This window comes from Schistocerca cancellata, chromosome 2 (assembly GCF_023864275.1).
Source record: "Schistocerca cancellata isolate TAMUIC-IGC-003103 chromosome 2, iqSchCanc2.1, whole genome shotgun sequence".
Classification (NCBI taxonomy): Eukaryota; Metazoa; Arthropoda; class Insecta; order Orthoptera; family Acrididae; genus Schistocerca; species Schistocerca cancellata.
In genome coordinates this window covers 482,440,524-482,461,242 of record NC_064627.1, presented here as the reverse complement: position 1 = coordinate 482,461,242, position 20,719 = coordinate 482,440,524, and the positions used below count along the sequence as shown (strand labels likewise).

General features: G+C 37.4%; 1 protein-coding gene across 1 annotated transcript in view; it reads right to left on the bottom strand.

Moving 5' to 3' along the window:
- LOC126146318 (esterase FE4-like) overlaps positions 1 to 20,719 on the bottom strand; it is a 72,446-nt gene that overhangs the window by 31,603 nt on the left and 20,124 nt on the right. The window contains exons 4-5 of the mRNA XM_049915612.1: positions 19,616 to 19,766; positions 12,139 to 12,324 (exon numbers count right to left, since the gene is read on the bottom strand). Coding sequence (XP_049771569.1) covers positions 12,139 to 12,324; positions 19,616 to 19,766 — 337 coding nt within the window. The remainder of the gene's footprint in view (positions 1 to 12,138; positions 12,325 to 19,615; positions 19,767 to 20,719) is intronic.

Below are 20,719 nucleotides of genomic sequence, written 5' to 3'. Positions count from 1 at the left end.
TGCCATGCTCCGACTGATAGTGCAACCATATTGGCAACTTATTGACAAGGCATTCATCTTCATGGATGACAATTCATGCCCCCATCATGCACATCTTGTGTATGACTTCTTTCAGGATAACGACATTGCTTGACTAGAGTTGACAGCATGTTCTCCAGAAAATGAACCCTATTGAACATGCCTGGGATAGATTGAAAAGGGCTGTTTATGGACAACATGACCTAACCTACCAAGGACCCTGAGGGATCTACGCCAAACTAACCATTGAGGAGTGGTACAATCTGGACCAACAGTGCCTTGATGAACTTGTGGGCAGTATGCCATGATGAATGAAGGCATGCACCAATGCAAGAGGACGTGCTACTGGGTATTAGAGGTACCAGTGTGTACAGCAATCTGGACCACCACCTCTGAAGGTCTCGCTGTATGGTGGTACAACATGCAGTGTGTGGTTTTCATAGGCAATAAAAAGGGCGGAAATGATGTTTAAGCTAATGTCTATTCCAATTTTTTGTACAGATTGCAGAACTCTCGGAACCGGGGTGATGCAAAACGTTTATTGCTGTGTGTTTTTTACAAGTAATAATATTTTTAGGGAAACCTGAGAAAATACGAACAATCATATTCCAAATAACCATAGTATTCATGTTTATAACTGAGGGAGAAAGCAGGGTACACTTGTTAAACATGCATACACAACACTAAAACAGAATGGACCACTGTAAACAGGAAACAGACTATACAACAAGCTACCTAATAACATTAAAACAATAAAAGATGCTTCAACATTTATTGCAGAAGTGTTGTAGTATAGATGAATATCTTGAAACATAAAAATTTATTGCCAAATATTTAAAAAAATAAAATAAAATAAAAAAAGGGGTACAAAGTGTTGATGACCTACAAAACGGTGTACCCTGGGCAATGGTCTGCGACGACGGAACGGCAAACAGTCTACACAGTAGGCGACTGAACTAGAATGAATTTCTCTCACAGTCAAGAAAATCTACAGAGGAAAAAGAAAAAGCAAAACGGTAATGGTTCTTATCAGAACCACCTGACAAGAGATATCAGAACTTGTGTCCCTACTTTACAACTAAATGTTGAAGGCTAAAGCCGAGACAAATGCGAACAATTGAGTAGGACAGCTAAAGATAACCACATAGATATTATAGCACTGCAAGAGACACATGCCGCAGATGAACCTCAATTCACAACTAGAGTGAGAATATATGGCTACAAAATTGTGGGAAATCTTCCATCTGACATTTATGGATCTATGGTATATGTACAGAATGACATCCAAAACTAAAAAGTGCTTGACTGCACGATGCAGGAAGGTGTGGAATCCATTGTAATTGAAGTCTCTGGAATAAAAATAACCACAGTCTACAAACCTCCTAATGTTACATGGCCCAACCCTCCCCTACCAACTATTGGGCATCGTGGAGTCTATGTCGGTGATTGTAATTCGCACCATACGAACTGGGGGTTCTCAACAAACATCGAAATGGAGAGATCTTATCCAAGTAGATTGAATACCTAGGGCTCCACCTGGCCTATGATGCTAAAGACCTGAAAACATTCCAATCTACCAGTTGACAAAGTGAAACTAACCCAGATACATAACAACTGATCAAATGATGAATCCACTACTACTTACTAAAAGGGTATTACCTGGTTTTCCCACACACAACACCATCCAGTATTACTGAGACTTGGAGTGCCACACAGAAACCACAATGGAGTTTCAGAAAAGCTGACTGGACAACTTACGCCAAGGAAGTGGACACACACCTGTGATGGGTCCCACCCTCTGCAGAGAACTATACACGGTTTGTGGGTGTCCTTACTGCAGCAGCAAAACGTAACATCCCTCATGACAATAGGAAAGAATACATCCCTTGTTGGAACCAAGAAGCTGAAATGCTTTATAACAAATTCCAAAGAACTGGAGATCCTGACATAGGAAACCAAATACTAAATGCCATAAATGAAGGTAGAAGGGAAAGATGGAAACATACAAAAAAACCTGGACTTCACCCAATCTAGCTAGAAGGCATGGTCTCTCTTATGCCACTTGGGAACAGCAACACCTCTAATCAATAACAACCCTAAAATATCTCCTTCACAAGTAGCACTGAAGATAAAATGATGGGTGGAAAATGTCCCAGTAGATGATACCTTTGAGAAAGAAATTAAAGCAGAGATTAAAACTATCAACAGCCAACTCGAAGAACATTCCATTCACAGATTTGGAAATGAATAATGTGATAAAATCTCTTAAACCAAGGAAAGCTGCCGGTCTAGTCGGAATATTCCCTGAATACATCAGACACCTGGGGCCCTCCGCCTGTGCATGGCTTAGACAATTTTACTGTGACATCATGAACACCAGCCAGGTTCCCTATCAGTTCATGATAGCCAAAATCCTTGCAATCTTAAAACCAAGAAAGCAACAGGATGACCCAGCTAGCTATCGGCCAATAGCCGTATTGAGCATTTGCTACAAGCTATTAGAAAGACTGCTGTACAACATAATATATGACTCCATAGACAGACTAATTCCCACAGACCAGGCAGGATTTAGGAGCAATGGAGCTGCTGTGAACAAGTCCTTGCCTTAACCTCATACATTGAGTCAGGCTTTCAAAGGGCCCAAAAAACCTGTGTGGCTTTTGTGGACCTCTCGGCCGCCTATGATACCATCTGGCTCGACAGACTCATACTCAAGCTAAAAAATGCGATCCCTAGCCACAAGACAACAAAGCTTCTGGAAGACATGTTGAAAAATCGCTACTTCAGAATGAACGTAGGTCATTAAATCCTATTCAATAAACAATGGGCTTCCACAGGGATCAGTGTTGGCTCTCCTTCTCTTCAACCTATACACGAGTGACATGCCAGCAACTAAATCGCAAAAATTCTGCTAAGCATATGACATTGCTATAGCCACTCAGAGCAAAGCATTTGAAGAGGGGGAAGCTACTCTGTCAATGGACCTTCAACTTCTTAACCAGTATTATAAAAAATGGAGGCTCTGCCCAAATCCAAATAAAACTGAGGTAAGCATATTCCACCTGAACAATTATGAGGCAAGAGGAGAGTTACAAGTAACATTCTGCAATGAGCAATTGACACACAACAGCCATCCAAAATATTTATGAATCACTCTTGACCAGTCACTAACCTATAAAAAAACACCTAGAAATAACCAGTCAAAAGATAAAAAATCGAAATAACATATTAAGAAAGCTGACTGGAAGCTCCTGGGGACCTCAAGCTAACACCCTACACACCACAGCACAATTTCTTGTTTACTTGGTGGCAGAATACTGTGCCCCAGCACACACACAAAGAAAATAGATGTCCAGCTTAACACCACCATGAGGATTGTCTCAGGAACTATGCAATCGACTCCACTTCCCTGGCTTCATGCCCTTTGCAATATAGCTCCTCCCTCCCTCAGAAGGCAACAAGCAGCTACCCGAGAAAGGAAGAAAATTAATGACCCCTCTGTCTCTGAAGATATATCTATTCGAAAAATATTGGTCCATTTACCAACTACCCACCTAAAATCCAGGAAACCTATATGGGAAGACGAAGCCCTCAGATTCCCAGAAAGGTATGACATAGCAAGGGAATGGAGACAATACTGGTCACTGAATAATCACGATCCTCTCATTACTGATTTTGATCCTTTGATACCAATGGAAGGAATGCAAACGCCCAGAAGAACTTGGCGCAGACTTAACCATGTGAGGACTAACCACGGCAGGTGTAAGGCTATTCTCCACAAATGGAAACTCACTGATGACCCACAATGTGACTGTAGTGCAGAAGAACAAACAATCCCTCACCTGATCTTCAAATGTCCTGCAAGGAGGTTTGAAGGAGAATGGAGGGATATCATGAATGCTACTCCATGTGCTGTTCAGCGTGTGACCTGCTTAGATGTGGCTGTCTCTCTAATCTTCCACATTGTTGCTTGCAATCCATCATTATTATTTTAACTAATAGTATGTGTGCAATTTTAGTCTGTAGATGCAATATACAAAATAAATTAAAAAAAAAAGAATGGATGAAAAGTTAACCAAAAGTTTCATGTAAAAAAACTTGATTGAATTACTTGTGTTAAATATCATGTATGAAAGCTGAATTTCAGTTGTGATAATATTAAACATAAATCAACGGAAATATTCTTGAATGATTAAAAAAGGTGTATGTATTGTAAATGACAATCACATGTCCAATATCATATTGTATTCCTTGTACAATAAATGATTAAATGAAATGAAAATAAAACTACAATTTTTGAAGTTTCCATCATAGTTTTCATTTTCTCCTTGGGTATTACACTTATCATTGCTGTAGTACCTCCATATATACAGAGCTGAATACATGACATCTCTTTGAAATTGAGAGTGAGACTGTTTGCAAAAAATCACTCAATAATACTTTAAAAACATTATTTACCATTTCCTTTGGTGATTTGTGTATGTTTGGACTGATTACAATGCTAATGTCATCTGCTAAAAGAAGTAATTCTGTTTGTTGTATATCAGAAGAAAAGTCATTTACATACATGAAAAACAACAGCAGATCTAAAATTGAGCCTTGTGGACCCCCATATATGTTTTCTCCCCATTTAGAAGAATCTCTCTTACTTACATACATTGAATGATTGAGTAAAACTTTCTCCAGTCTTTTGTTTAATGTAACATTATACATTTGTTGTTTATACTGTCAACTCCATTAAAAATCAGTTTATGTAGGAGGGTACTGTGATTCACACAGTCAAATGGCTTAGATAGATAATACCAGCCAGTGCTGTTTTGTGTCAAATGGCTTAGATAGATAATACCAGCCAGTGCTGTTTTGTTATTGAATGCTTGTAAAATTTGTGAGTGAATGTGTAAATAGTATTTTCAGCTGAGCAACTCTTCTGAAATCCAAACTGTGATTTACTGAGAATAATATTGTTCCTGAAGTGGCATACTATTCTAGAATACATCACCTTCTCAAAAAGTTTGCAAAATGATATCAGTAGTGAAATGGGCCAGAGTTAGTAATTACTGACACCTGCCCTATCACTTTTCTCACAGAGGGATTTAAAAATGGCATATTTAAATGTCTCTGGAAAAATGACCTATTTTAGTGATGTGTTATGTATTTCAGACAAGATAAAGCTTATTATGTGGGGCCAAGTCTTTAGTGCTCTGTTGGAAACACCACCAAACCCAGATGACCTTATATTTTTGACAGAATGTATAATTTTCTTAATTTCAGAAGGAAGATTGGCTGAGACATCAGTTTGTCTGAATTTTGTATGGGTTGCCTTTTCAACATACTACTTTGATTTTTTCCTTGAAATGTTTGTTCATATATTTTCTGCTATACTTGGGAAATGTCTATTAAACATACTTGCTACCTGCAACTGATCGTTTATAGCCTTTCCCTTTAAAAAAGTAGTGAGGTTATTCTGTTCTGTGGCCTGTTGTCCTGTCTTTCATTTCACTACATTCCATGTAGATTATAACATGCTTGATATTTTAAACATGTTTTCGTAGCAATTAAGAGTAGTTTTTGTAGTATCCAACTGCAGCAGAACCTCTAGTTGCTTTTTGCCAATGTAATGTACTTTATGATTAGCTTATGTGGAACTTTTCAACTAATGATATGAATCTACCATCGAAAAGGTTAAATTTTATGTCAGCATTTGGTTGTTTAGAAATTTCAACCCAGATCATCTCTTGCAAGATATTCTTAAAAACAATTGTCCTGGAGTCATTAATTATTATAGATGATTCAATGGGGAGTATATGTACTGTAAGGTTCTATCCTTTTTGTTCTAATGAATTCCGCATCACAATCAAAGAGAGCATTTGTTACTGGTTATACACTTATTTTCTTGTTTTTTTATCAAAGAAAACATAGTCAATTAGTACTTACTGCCTTTAGTGCATGTATTTTAAATGTAGTTACTAAGGTCAAACTGTAAGATCCAGATAATGTCTCCAGATAATTTTTGTTATTCCTTAGAAAATCTACGTTGTAGTAACCACAGTCTATTAATTGCTTCCTTCTGTCTAACAGATATCTATATGCATCAGAAACAGTTCATAGTTTCCCAGTTACAATTTAAAAAGTGAACTGTTCTTCAGTATTAACTCACAAGCATCCACTTCTATCAGTTGATCACTACAAAATCTACTTATTTCTGTGTTTTAAAGACATCCTTTTCCAATATCAATTTTACATCAGTAAGGAGCTAGAGTGTAATCTTTTACATTTAACTTCTATAGCCCTGTTGTTATGTGCAGCTCATATAGGCACAGGATGTTTATCTCTACAGATGTCTCTAAATTTTCCAAAGAGACAAGAAGCTCTTCTACCTTATTACTCAGACTTACAATGTACTTATGAAATAAGCTAACCTTAATTCTCTGCACATTCTGAAGCATTTTGTGGGGCTCTTCTGCTGTTTTAATTTATCTCACAACAAGGTGCCTGAATCCTGTTTCTAACCTAAAAGAAGATACCCCTTTGGCACCAGTAACTACAGGAATCTTGCAGTACGTGATGCATTTTCTGCAAGAAGCTCAGGTAACCTACTTTCCCTTTCTAATTCAGATGTAGGGCATGTCTAGTGTATCCACATCTCACAACTGTAGCAACAAATGTCAAGTTCAGATGAGATTTTGTTTCATTAAGCACTGGGCTGCTCATATCCATGTTCACATGGTACACAGCAGTATTAATGTACGGCTTGTCATGGTGTGAAAACACTGGTTACTTTCTGATGATCAAACCAGCTATGTATTCACTGAGGTCATGTCAATGGCAACCTGTAGTGACTGGACAAGCACACAAAATATAATAATTATAGCTCAACTATGTCTAAGGGTTGGCTGTGTACTGCTGCATTTTGATCAAAATAATTAAGCATTGATGTGTCTTAGCTTAGTGGTCACTAACATTTTATAGAATTAAGCATATATTTCCCAGAATTTAAACAAGAATTATTAACAAATGATTGAGGTATAGTATCCCAAAGGAAAATGAGGTAGCCTAATGTGTTGGTTTAAATACTGCTTGTAAATCTACTTGCAAGCAAAGATACATGGAAAACGTGCAAAAAATGGCCAAACGTTTCTATGTAGACTTGAAGCAGATACTTGTATATATCAATCTATAGAGTGGAGCAAAGTGTGCAGGGCATCAGACAAAACGTTCTGAACACTAACAAATCTTCCAGTTTGTAGTGCATGTAACACAATTTCAATGCTTTACAATATTTTCAAAGTTTCACTAAAACTCATTGATGATTAAATTAATTGCAACACTAATGTCAGTCCTACTCTTCACTTGTTTAATTCTTAAATATCCCTATGTGGTAAACCATAATTGCACCAAGTTCATACTACAACCATCCTGAACCATATTACCACAAGCAGCTTGTTGATCATGCAGTCTTATTGACAGAGACCATAGTTCTTCCAGCAACAAGAATGAGAAGACCATCTTCACTTCACAAATAACAGTGAAAAAAAAACCACAAGTCTCCTCTACTTGCAAACTCCAGTGCTTGGACACATGACCAAATACTGCAGTCAAGTCTGTTACTTTCCCTGCCACACCTTATCAAAAATATTGTTCATGCTGTATTGTATACATTATGTAAATTCAATAAACATATTCTTAAATGTACAAATATTTACAACTTATCCCCTAACTAAACATCTATGCTTTATCCTTTTTATTTATTATTTTACTTTTGTTCAGAAACGAAATCTCAGAACTTAGACAAATATAAGTCTGTATTCTATTTCTCATTGCACCACTATAAAACTGAAAGTGCATTTCTTAATTTTTTATGAACATAACAAATAATTTTTACATAAATTATTGAATTATAGTTCCTACTGCACTGTCAACATATTGAAGCTAAATAATAGTGTTCATGTGCAGCATTCTATGTTTTATCACATATTAATTAAATATTATAAATAATCTGTTTAAGTACTTTCCATCATGTAACTGAAGTCACAACCTATTTGTTGGTATGTAGTACATGTTAATAACATGACTGCTAATGGCTATTACTTGTTATAAATTAATAAATATTTAAATTTTAATAACTTTCAACTCAAATGTTGTATAAATATGATAGTAATTTTGTTGTGCTGAAGTGCTTCTTTTGATTCCACAAAGTCATTATGTTTTTGTAGCTGAACTGCAGGCAGTTTTGGCTTTTTTAGCAAATATACAATACTTTTAATATAACACATTCAGTTGCCATGCTATCTGGAAATTCACCTTCTTTTGTTATCAGGTGCATTAGTGTTGGACTTTCCCAGGGCTCTACTCTTTTCATAGAGATCTACATTTATGAGTATACTCTGCAAATCCAAGTGCTCCACAGAAGGTTCATTGACTCACCTTCACAATAACTCTCCATTATTCCCATTTTGTACAGCATATAGTAAAAACTTAACAACCGTATCCTTCTGTGCGGGCTCTGGTTTCCCTTATTTTATTATGATCATCATTTCTCCTAGTCTAGGTCAGTGTTACAATACAACCCAGTGGTCATTAATCCTTGTATCCATTTTGATACTTGTCATCAACTCAGGATTATTTGCTGCTAAGAGGTCAGGCGTGTTTTCACAACAGTTTACTATTTGTGTGGGCTCATGAACTAACTGCTTGAGATAATTTTCAGAGAATGCATTTAGCAGATTTTCTGACAATGTTTTATGTGTACCTCCAGATTTAAACATGTATGTTAAAGTCACCACCAACTATAATTCTATGAGTTGGGTAGATGTTTGATATTATACTCAGTTTTCTTTGAACCTTTCAGCAATTGTATCATCTGAATTGGGAGGTCAGTAAAAGGATCCAATTATTGTCTTACTCCAGTTACCAACAATGACCTCTGCCCACAGTAACTCAAAGGAACTATCTACCTCAATTTTGTGACAAGATAAACTGTTTGTAACAGAAACAAACATGCCACTGCCAACTGTGTTTGGCCTATCCTTTCGAAACACTATTGATTTCAGCTGAACTTATCTCCAGTTTTAGCCAGTTTTCAGTGCCTATAATAAAAATTTGAGTATCAGTGCTGTTGATAAGAGCTTGGAGCTCTGTTACTTTCCAAAGACAGCTATGTAAATTTACAACTGTTATTCTGATGGTTCCTGTATCTACATTCTTCCTGTGTTCAGCCTGTACCATTTGTGGCTGAAGCCTCTTCATGTTTTCCCAAGACCTTCTAACCTAAGAAACCACCCAGTCCACACCACACAGCCCCTGCTACCCATATAGCCAAGTCCTGCATGTAGTGGACTCCTGACCTATTCAGCAGAACCTGAAACCCAACTACCCTATGGCGCAAGTCAAGAATTCTGTAGCATACATAGTTGCACAATTGTCTGAGGCTCTGATTCAGGTCCCCTCCACTTGGCTCTGTATCAGAGGTCCACAAACAGTCCTCTTGACTATGCTGCAAATTGTGAGCTCTGCTTTCATCTTGCAAGCTAGACTGACAGCCTTTACCACTGCTGTTAGCTGCTTGAAACCAGAAAGAATCTCTTCCAATCCAAAGGGACGCACATCATTGGTATTGTCTTGAGCCACCACCTGCAGTTGGCTGCAACCTGTGCTCTTCATGTCATCCAGAATGACCTGTTCCATGTCTGGAATGACTCTATCCAGTATGCAGAGTGCACACTGGCTTTCTTCCCCTCCGGGCAGCCATGTCCCTAAGGGGCCTCATAATGTGCCTAACATTGGAGCTCCCAACTACCAATAATCACACCTTCTGTGATTGTCCAGGTCTTGCAGGCTGAGAGGTTCCCTCTGAAACAGGACAGCGACTGCATCTGACTGAGTGACAGTGTCAGTCACAGACAGCACCTGGAATCTGTATGTCAGTATGACTGGGGAGACCTTACGTACAGCTGCTGGGAAGTCTTTTGCCACCTACCATGCCCAGAGGTGACATCCCCTCAATTACAGGTGAGGGGTCAACCTCAGCATGAACAGTAACTGGGCTGGCCACCAGTGAGGACCAATTGGAGGACTCGGTCGTGCTGGATGTCTGTTGGATCCCCACAGCAGGCCCACAACAGTAATGTCCATCCACTGAAGCGTCAGGCTTTGTAACTGAAGCCATCGCAGTCTGGGCCTGAGAGCAGAGTGTCACCAACTCAGCTTACATCTGCACACAACAGTCACCGCCTCTGTCCATACTAAAGACCATAGAAAACTACACTATTAAGACAAATGAACTATTGACACATGCTGCAGAACTCTATTGTAGCCCTGACAAAAATGCAAGAACTGTGCCTAATAAATTAGATTAACATGCAGAAATTAAAAAATGAAACTACCAAAGCAGTCAGGTGAGACCAGATAATTTTCCCCTGATTAGTAACTTGTAATATGTCACAAATTCAGTTTAATTTCCAACGCAAATGAAAACTCAGGAACTATGTCTGTTAAACATTAAATTAATGTGCAGAACTCAAGAAACTAAACTATCAAAGCACACAGATGAAATTATACAATTCGCTCCTAGTTAGGCAATTGTAAAAGTCACAAAATCGGTTACTTTCCTGTTGCCTCTTCTGTTTTGGCTGGCTGCTGCTGCCTGACTGGCTACCTAATGCCAACAAGCAATCACTAGCTTTCAAAACCAGTAAAGAAACAACTATTGACCCACACATGGATCTCTACATTAGAGTCCTCAGTCACTTTGCTCAAGCTGTGACACTGTCCAAATTTCTTGTTTCAGCTAGGTCAGTCAAACACAACAACAAACTGGCTCTCCACTGCTCACTTCTGTACACCACTCAACAGATTGGCCAATCTGTTTTGTCAGGATGGTGCTGCTCACTTCTGTATAGAGCTCAACAGTTTTGCCAAGTTTCCCATGTTGAGTGCTGTAGGACTGCCACAAAACTTACATATGTGTAAAGCTGCTAGCTCTATTCCTTCCATATCACCCCTAATGCCGTAATTTTTATCATTAGACAGGCTTTACCTTGCTCCTCCTTCTATGAACACCTGGACCTTCTGTCAAAATCTTTGCACAGCTTCCCAATGTTGTCTGCCACCTGGCTAAGTCTGGCACTTTGCTTCCCCTCCAACTTCAGGCAAAGGATCGTTCTTATTAGAAACTGTAAGTTCAAATATATTTGAAGAAACTGAAGAGCTATTCCCCAGTTCCTCACTGTTGGTTAATTCCTGTCTAGTTCAAATTTCATTCAATGTATTTCAACTTGAATGCCACAAATCTTTGCTCCCCATTCAGTGTTACTTTTTTCTTTTCCTTTCTTTTTTCTTTTTCTTTTTGCATATCTTTCCACAGGAGAGTCTCATTGAATTCCCAATTCAGTTGCCCATTACACTCATCACCACAATAGAACTCCAACCCCCAACCTTCATATACCACTCCCTGTGTGACTACCCTACAGTGACATCCAAACTTGTCATACGTTGCAACACATATTAAATACTTAAAAATATAACTACATCATTTAAGACTCCTTAGTTTACTTGAATTTTCATTATTTATGGGCTGCAAAATTTAAGTCTAGTGGTTAGTGCTTCAGGTTTATGATGTAGTATACAAAGTTATTTACTCATGTTTCCACTTAAAACAAAAACTCAGTACTCAGTTAACTGCATTATGTGTTAGCTAACTTACTCACAATAAAATGTAACTTTGAATCACTATTTACCATGAGTATTACATGATATTAGACAGCATTTGCTACTGGAAAAATATGGCCTACTACACATAATCTAACAAATTTTTAGTTTAGTTCTCAGAATTATGTATTTAAAATAAGAATCATCACTGATACTTCAAGAAGTTTGCAAGTTTAGAAGAGAGAAAGTAAAATGAAAATCGAGTTGTTTTTAATATCAAAATGGTAATAAATTTCAGACCAGATTCCAAAAAGTAACAAATATTGTGTCCAAATTTATTATATTCTATGTAAATATTACATTTGTTTAAAGTTAGGCCTAAAATTGAAATATTTTCAAGTATTCATAGTGAATCCATGATTTTATCAATCAGATGTTATTATTCATAATTTATATCCTAGAGCTACAACATACCTTTTGACTTGGGTGACATCATGTGGTATTGAACTGCAGCTCCTCCTGAACTTTGGCCCTCAATGGTAACTTCATCCGGATTACCACCAAATGCAAGAATGTTTTGTTTTATCCACTGCAGTGCAAGGACTTGATCTTTCATTCCAAGATTTCCAGGCAGTAAAGAATCACCTGTACTCATGAATCCTGCAGACAACAAAAGCCAAATTTGAAGGCTTCAATTTTTAATGTTTGACATATTTATTTTATAAGATATTACAAATTCTAGCATAAAACTACCCTCATCAGTCACAAGAAGATAGACACCATGTGACAAATTGTTTGAACTGTCTGAATGAATTATTTCTGTTTTGAAATTCAGATAAGTTTTTCTGAAAAAAAAAAAAAACATTAGGCTAGAGGAACAGTGGATTGATTGCAGCTCTGTGTTAAGGAAATTAATAATGTCCTGTAAGGAAATATGCTATAATTACCTAAATTGTTCATAATGGTAGTAGCTACTAAAAGACTGATTCATAAAAGTACAATAGCTAGATAATTTATGGAGGAACATTTCTTTTCAAAAACTGGTTTATTTTGAAGCATAATCACTTATAATTTCAATAATTAATTATTGGTAACAGTCAAGATGTGTGACATTATTACAGGTGAGGTGAGGACTGCTGGAGATGTGTTTTGGTACTAACGTGCTGTTATGGAATGCAGATATTTGAATTACTGATGGAAGAAGTATGTTCTCTCCATGCATAGCCCTCTGAGCTCCTTTACTGGCTTCTGCAGTATGTATTTTATTCTCTAATCTGTAGACAATGGGATAGGATCAACTGTGTACAAAATACTACACAGAATTGTAGCAAACACTGATCCTGTATTGCATTTGTGTGCATTCTCAAAAAAATAATGTGCAGCACAATTATAAAGTGCAAGCAGGCATGTAGTTGTCACTCGATACTTCGTATTTGCAAGTACAGAGTAATTACACTGAATCACAAAAAAAAAATAAAAAAAAAAAAAAAAAAAAAAAAAAAAAAAAAAAATTATATTGGTATGGACACTTAAATACAGATATGTAAACAGGCAGAATACAGTGCTGCAGCTAGCAGTGCCTGTATTAGACAACAAGTGTCTGGCACAGTTGCTGGGTCAGTTACTGCTGCTACAATGGCAGATTATCAAGATTTAAGTGAGTTTGCATGTGGTGTTATAGTCAGCACGTCTGAGGTAGCAAAGAAGTGGGGATTTTCCCATATGACCATTCCATGAGTATACCATGAATATCAGGAATCCAGTAAAACATCAAATCTCCATCATCACTGTGGCTGGAAAAAGATCCTGCTAAAATGGGACCAACAAAGACTGAAGAGAATCATAAAATGTGACAAAAGTGCAACCCTTTGGCAAATTGCTGCATATTTCAGTGCTGTGCCATCAACAAGTGCCAGTGTGCAAACCATTCAATGAAACATCATTGATATAGGCTTTCAGAGCTGAAGAACCACTTGTGTACCATTGATGAATGCATAACACAAAGCTTTACACTTTGTTAGGGTCCATCAACACTGACATTGGCATGTTGATGACTGGAAACATGTTGCCTTGTTGGATGAGTCTCATTTCAAATTTTAGTGAGCAGATGGACGTGTACAAGTATGGAGACAATCTCATGAATCCTTGGAACCTGCATGTCTGCAGGGTACTGTTCAAGCTGGTGGAGGCTCTGTATTGGTGTGGGGTGTGTGCAGTTGGAGTGATATGAGACCCCTGGTATGTCTTGATATGACATTGACAGTGAAACATATGTAAGCATCCTGTCTGATCACTTGGATCCATTTATGTCCATTGTGCATTCTGATAGACTTGGTCAATTCTAGCAGGACAATGTGACATGACACACAAAAATTGCTACAGAGTGGCCCTAGGAACACTCTTCTGACCTTAAGCACTTTGACTGGCCACCAGACTCCTCAGACATGAACATTACTCAGCATATCTTGCAGTGTGCTCTTTTGGAAGAGATCTCCACCCCATTGTACTCTTACGGATTTATGGACAGCCCTGTAGGAGTCATGGTGTCAGTTCTCTCTAGCACTACTTCAGACATTATCTGAGTCTATGCCACGTCATGTTGTAGCATTTCTGTGTGTTCGTGGAGGCCCTACACAATATTAAATAGGTGTACGAGTTTATTTGGCTCTTCATTATGAATTCCATGAAACATTTCAAAAAGCTGGTACACATAAATGACCAAGAACAATGTAATAAATAGTACCATATGAGAAAGACTAATTCTCAAAGTTTTTATAATGTTTGTAAATGTTCTGTGTCCACCCTTCATCACATGGACACTTCTATCCAGGCCTAGTATATGAGGAATGAAAATAAGAATAGCTGCTGTTATGTGGTATTGTAGATCTTGGAGGTTCAGTGGTAGAAATGGGACATAAATACTATTCTTGACGTTATCCCACAAGAAAAAATTGCAAAGTGTCAAGTCTGTGACTAGTGGACACACAAGCAGCACAAAATGAACAGCCACAACATGACATATCCAGTGACATGGTGGCATCTCATACAGGTAATCTCATACACAACTGTGGAAATGTGGAGGAATATCACTTTGTTGAGAGATGAAATTACTGCTATCAGTTTCAAGTTGTGGCATGAGTCACAATTGCAGAACATCAAAATAGGTGACGTCATAGAAATTTCTCTCACTGAAGAAGAAGGGTTCAGAGACAATCTTGTTGGACAAAGCACAGAACATATCAACATTGTTGGAGTCATGGGCATGTTTGAAGTTGCATGTGGATTCTCTTTTCCCCATATGCGTGTATTGTGTTGGTGGCCTTTTCTAAAAGATAAAAACTGGCTTTGTTACTCCAAACAATTTGCTTGTGAAGTTTACACTTTCAAGATAGTTCTTCACATCAGTGCACAACTACAGACAGAACAATTCATTGTACATGGCATATGGTTTGGAGAAGCTGCATTTTGTATGGCTTCACTCTTAATTGCTCATGAAGGATTTTCCACACTGTTGACTGAGTTATGTTGATTTCTGCATGAGCTCAGTAGGTAGACTCTATGAGATTTTGCAGCATGTTTCTCATATGGCCTGCTGTCTGCTTGGACATGCCTGGTCAGCCCAAAAGCTTTGGATCACATGAAGAACCATCCTCCTCAAATTTATTGTACCACTTTACTATGTTGTTGTAAACTAGCGGTGTCTTGTGATACTTGCCATGGGAAACTCTTTCCCTAGTCACTACCAATTACAAATGGACAAATAGAAGCACGCAAAATGCTTTCTCTGCCAGGATAGCTGTAATTTTCAACAACTTTGGTCAGTAGTGCCGCTGTTGTCAGTTTCCCAAAAGAACTTGCTGGCACCTCATCCAAAAAAGCACTTTGGTGTTTGTCTCTCACATACTGCATTGTTTGTGTTATGTTTACCATTTAAGTTCAAAGAAGGGAAACTCATTTCTTATTGTTGTGAAATAGAAGAGATAGAGTCATGGATATTATGCACAATTTGAGGCGGAAATCATTAAAACAAAAATGTTTTTCTTTGTGGGTGAGATCTTTTCATGAAATTTCAACCACCAACTATCTCCTCTGAACGTGAAAATATTTTTTTGAGTGAAGTTAGAAAAATTTAAGTGCTTGTTTTTCCTGTGTGCTGTTGAAGAGCAGAATGGTAGAGAAATTATCTGAAGATGCTTTGATGAACCCTTTGCTAAGCACTTAGCACTGGTATCAAGTGTGAATCATAGAGTAGTCATGTAAATGTAGATGTAATAATTTTTTTTAATGTTTCATGCACTTTATAGTTACTCTGCATAGTTTGAAGACAGAATCTTTGCTTGTGTAACAGTTAACCAGCATTATTTGATATGTATTGACACTTGACAAAGACAACTGTGAATTAAGACATAATGAGTAATTCTCATTCTTCTCTGAAAGGCTATATTCTATTCAGTTTCAGTTCACATAAGGTAGGAGAAAAATACATATACACTACTTTGTACTTGGCATTAGTGAAAATATCTGATCTGAGGGTGCCAAGTAATTTATGGAGAGGGGCCTCCCATGGAACTTAAATGTTCTTCCATGTGGGATATGGACTGACTAAGAATTTAAAAGAGCATGTTTAATTGTCACATAGGAATGTTTGCAAAGGAACATGAAGGGATAATACATGACTGGATTGAAGTTATCTTGGCAGGGAGGTTGCAGCATGTTATCTTTGATAAAGTGCCATGGAAGAAGTGAAAATAACTTCAGGTATGACCCAAATAAGTATATTTGGTCCTTTACTGTACTAAAAGACAATGTTAATACCAATCTCAGACGTTTTTCAGATTGTACAGTAATCAATGATGAAGTAACATAAAAGAAACACTATTAAAATATCGAGGCAGATATATGATAAAACTTCAAACTGTGCAAAAATTTTCTTATTGCTTGAAACATACAGTAATATAAAACTGTGCCCTTAACTAAGTGCAGGAAAGTAGTACTGGTATCGTACAAGTACAATATCATTTAGTCACAATTGGAATTGGTCAAGTCATACAAATACCCAGGTTTGACAATTTCTATGAATATGAAATGGAATAATCACATAGGCTCATCCATAGATAAGACAGGTGGGAAACATTGTTTCATGTGCTGGACAACAATCATTCTACAAAAGGGACTGCTTACAAATCACTTGTGCATGTGTGTCCCATCTTGCCCAACTGCATGAGGCCCACAGCAGATAGGACTAACATGTTGAACATACTCAAGTACAGACAGCACAGTCACAGAGTTTTTTGATTCACTACAAAATGTCACAAAAATACTGAAAAATCTTGAATCAGCAGATGCTTGAAGATGTAGACAAATCTATATAAATAAAATTCAGTTGCTGCGCATGTGAAAGAAAATCACTTGAAAAGAAGGTCAACTGATTTGGCTCACTTTTTTTGTTCTGTTCATAATTGTCAGTACAAAGTTTGTAAGAAAGAAAATTTTGGGAAATCCACTGTAAAAGTTGAAAATATGGATGTTAATTTTGTATGAAAATGCCATTGAAAGAAATGTGATGGTTGGTTTGACAGTTCTTCTTAATTTTGACATTCAGTTTGTCAATAATGATATCACATGTTTTTATAACAACAACAAATTCCAGATTGAATATTGCTGTTTTGCAAAAAAAGATTACAATTGAAAACTATTTTCAGTGTGCTATTGGTGGTTATCATATCTTCAGTGTGTTGCAAGGATTGAAGTGATGTCACTTTGTGGTAATTTGGCATGTTGCAAAACTTCATTTTATTTCAGTTCATGGTTTATTTTCTTGGAAAGAATGCCACCAGTAAAGTGTGGAAATATTCATCAGTGGACACACAGTGCAGGGCAACCACATGAACACTGAGTCAGTGACACTGATAAAGAGCATAGGCAGTCTTTGACGGCAAATAGAATAAGAAATTCTCAAGTTCAATCCATTACGACTGTGGAACGACAGATACTGTCAAGTTCATCTTGCTCAGTTGGAGCTTTGCACAAAATAATTTGGAACATCAACAAAACAAACATGGCAATTTGAAATTAACATTTGGCTTTCAGATCTAACAGTAAATTAAACCACAGATATATTTGTTGACTTCAGAACAATGGACAATGTTTGTCATCACCTCAATACTTTGAGGTTTCAACAGAAACCACCAAGATTATATTTTGTGAGCAGGAAGATCAAATTACACAACTGATACCTCCACCCACCAGAGCCACTTTCTGGGCAAGAACCTACATCAAATCATTTCTTGCAGAATATACAAAAATACAATAATCCCTTCCAAATGACATAATTTGGGGTGAATATTATCAAGGAAAAAGGTTTTAACCCAACTTTTGAGGTAAATTCATTTGAATGAACCAACTGACTGACTGACTGACTGACACACAATGCACAGCCTAAAGCATTGGAGATATAGACATGTTATACAGTAAGCAGTGTCTGTTAAACTAGCTGCAACAAACAACATTCTAAGCTGCACTGTGAAAATGAGTGGTTTTGTTTTCCTTTTCACAGTCATTTTTAACAGGAAACAGGAAAGTTGTGTTTACTGCTAACTTTATAATTCTACCTACTTATACATTAAAACCATATGCATTACTGTCATTAAAGCTACTATCCTCACAGATCCAGCAACTGGAAACGTTTCTCATATCCCGTGTACTGATGGTTCCAACCAATTTACCCATTGATTCTGACTTCTGTTCACAATCGATGTTTCATTTGTAATAAAAGGAGGAGTTGGACTGAGAAAGGAGGAGTAAAAGTACACATACAAGGGGGATAAAGATATGGACAGAGAGATGAGGGGGGAGGAGATGGATAGAGAGAGTGTGGGATAAAAGATGTACGGGAAGGAGGGGGAGTTGATGGACAGAGTTAGGGGGGAGGAGGAGGAGGAGGAGGAGGTGGACAAAGGGAGATGGGGATGGATGAGAGGAATAGAGAGAGGGGAGAGAAGGAGATTAGGAGGTATATCTGATTTCCATATGTATTTAGTAACAGAACATTAATGGGCTCTCTACTTATTTTATGAAAGTATTTTACAAAGTTTCAAGAACCAGTCTTAAGAGAAAAATCTAGAAACACAGTTCATGCCAAAGCATATTGCTACCATAAGGACTGAAAAAACAAGATTGGCTAATTACAGTGTGCACAGGAGCATTTAAGCAGTCTTTCTTCCTGTGCTCCATAAGTGATTGGAACAGGAAGAAACCATAAAACGTGATACAGTCATATGAACCTTCTACCAAACACTTCTCAGTGGATTTCAAAGTATGCATATGGAAGTAGATATAGAGGCAATCACTATCCATAACAGTGACATCTGTCTACACTTATCAGTTGTATGAATTCTTAGAGAAGTACAGTATATGAGGAATGGAATGATCAAATAGGTCCTACAACTGTTACCCTGGTGAGGATATGTAACTTGGCCTCAGTTAAAAACTGTGCCCACTCTCCCCCTCCCCTGACATACACCATCATTTTGTGGCTTTTTTGGGTTGGCAAAAATTCCTTGTCTCTTGTCAGAACTTACTTATGCAATTCTAATCATATCGTTGTAATTATGCCTGTTGCTCAACACACTGCATATCAATAGTATTAACTTAGATGTGTGAATAAGCCATAAGCAAACAATAATATGTTGTTTTCCATTCAATATGCAAGTACTAATTCCTCCAAATTTTTTGTAGATATTATGGTTTGTTGCTTGGCTCTTAAACAGATTTGAAATATAACTGTTGGTGATAAATTTTTTCATTAAAGTTTGTTTTCAATGAAAATTCAGTATGTCATACTTTAAGATTTTTTAAGTTATTTCAGTGTGTTTAGTAAATAAAGATTTCTTAGGTACAAATGCTTAGTGTTATGAATCATAGTTTAGCATAATCTTCATATTCTTCTTACCCAGAGCTCCAAGACGATACTGTATGGTAACTACAACAATCCCATGATCTATGTAGAAATCCAGTGGACGTTCTTCAGCATAACCTGTCATAAAGCAGCCACCATGTATCATCACTAGTACGGGCCTTGGGACACTAATATTTGATGGTAGCTGCAAATAATTTGAGAATAAGTACTATGAAAACACATAAGCAATCTACTGTCATCACTACTGAGTGTCAAATAAGAACATAAGCTAATAAATGTAATAACAAATTCTTTCATTGTTTTGTATATTTTGTAAATAAATTCAGCTGATTTTTTTTTTTTACTTTATCATGTGGTAGCGGATATTACCATGAAAGTATAGCAATTCAGTCTTTTAAACACTTTATTCTTTTTGTTTCATACCTTTTGAGTGTATATATTTTCTAATTATATGTAAGTGTCTACTTAGTATACATAGTATACCTAATTATGGGTGAGAGTAATATAGCAGTTTAATCATTATTAATTGTTGACATGAACTACAGAATTAATTTTTAGTGTGTGGTTACTTGTTCCACATCCATGGAGTTTATCATTTTTAATGTTATTAAAACATGATGATACTCTCCCATGAGGCACCACCGCCTTATCGTAGCACTGTCCGTGTGGGCGGGAGAGTTGTGTGCTCCAAGGAAGCTGAGAGCTATATCGGCGGTAGTGTAGCTACTGGCAGTTCCGACCTAGCTGGGCAGGTCTCAGCGGAGGAGCCAGACAAAGTGTGCCTCACAATGACCCGTCTTATATCCTATGTCCTATATATCCTATTCCCTACCCTCTCCTCGGTTACCATTCCTTTTCTTTCTCTAATTACCTTTACACACCACTGCCTTGTGGTTGGTCTTGGGAGGGATGAAGGCTAAGGGAGAAAACCCTAAAAGAAAAGCTGTAGTGGGGCTCCAAAGGTGGTTGGAAGGCGTACTACGTCCCCTTTTGGCAGCTCCTGCAACCAAAGTGATACCAGACGTATTGGCTTGCCTTTCCTCTGGATATTATAATTTAGGTTGAGAGGTAGACCGTGATGATTGGGCAACTCACGTGTCTACATATTTATTGCTCAGAATTGTAGCATCCTGGAGA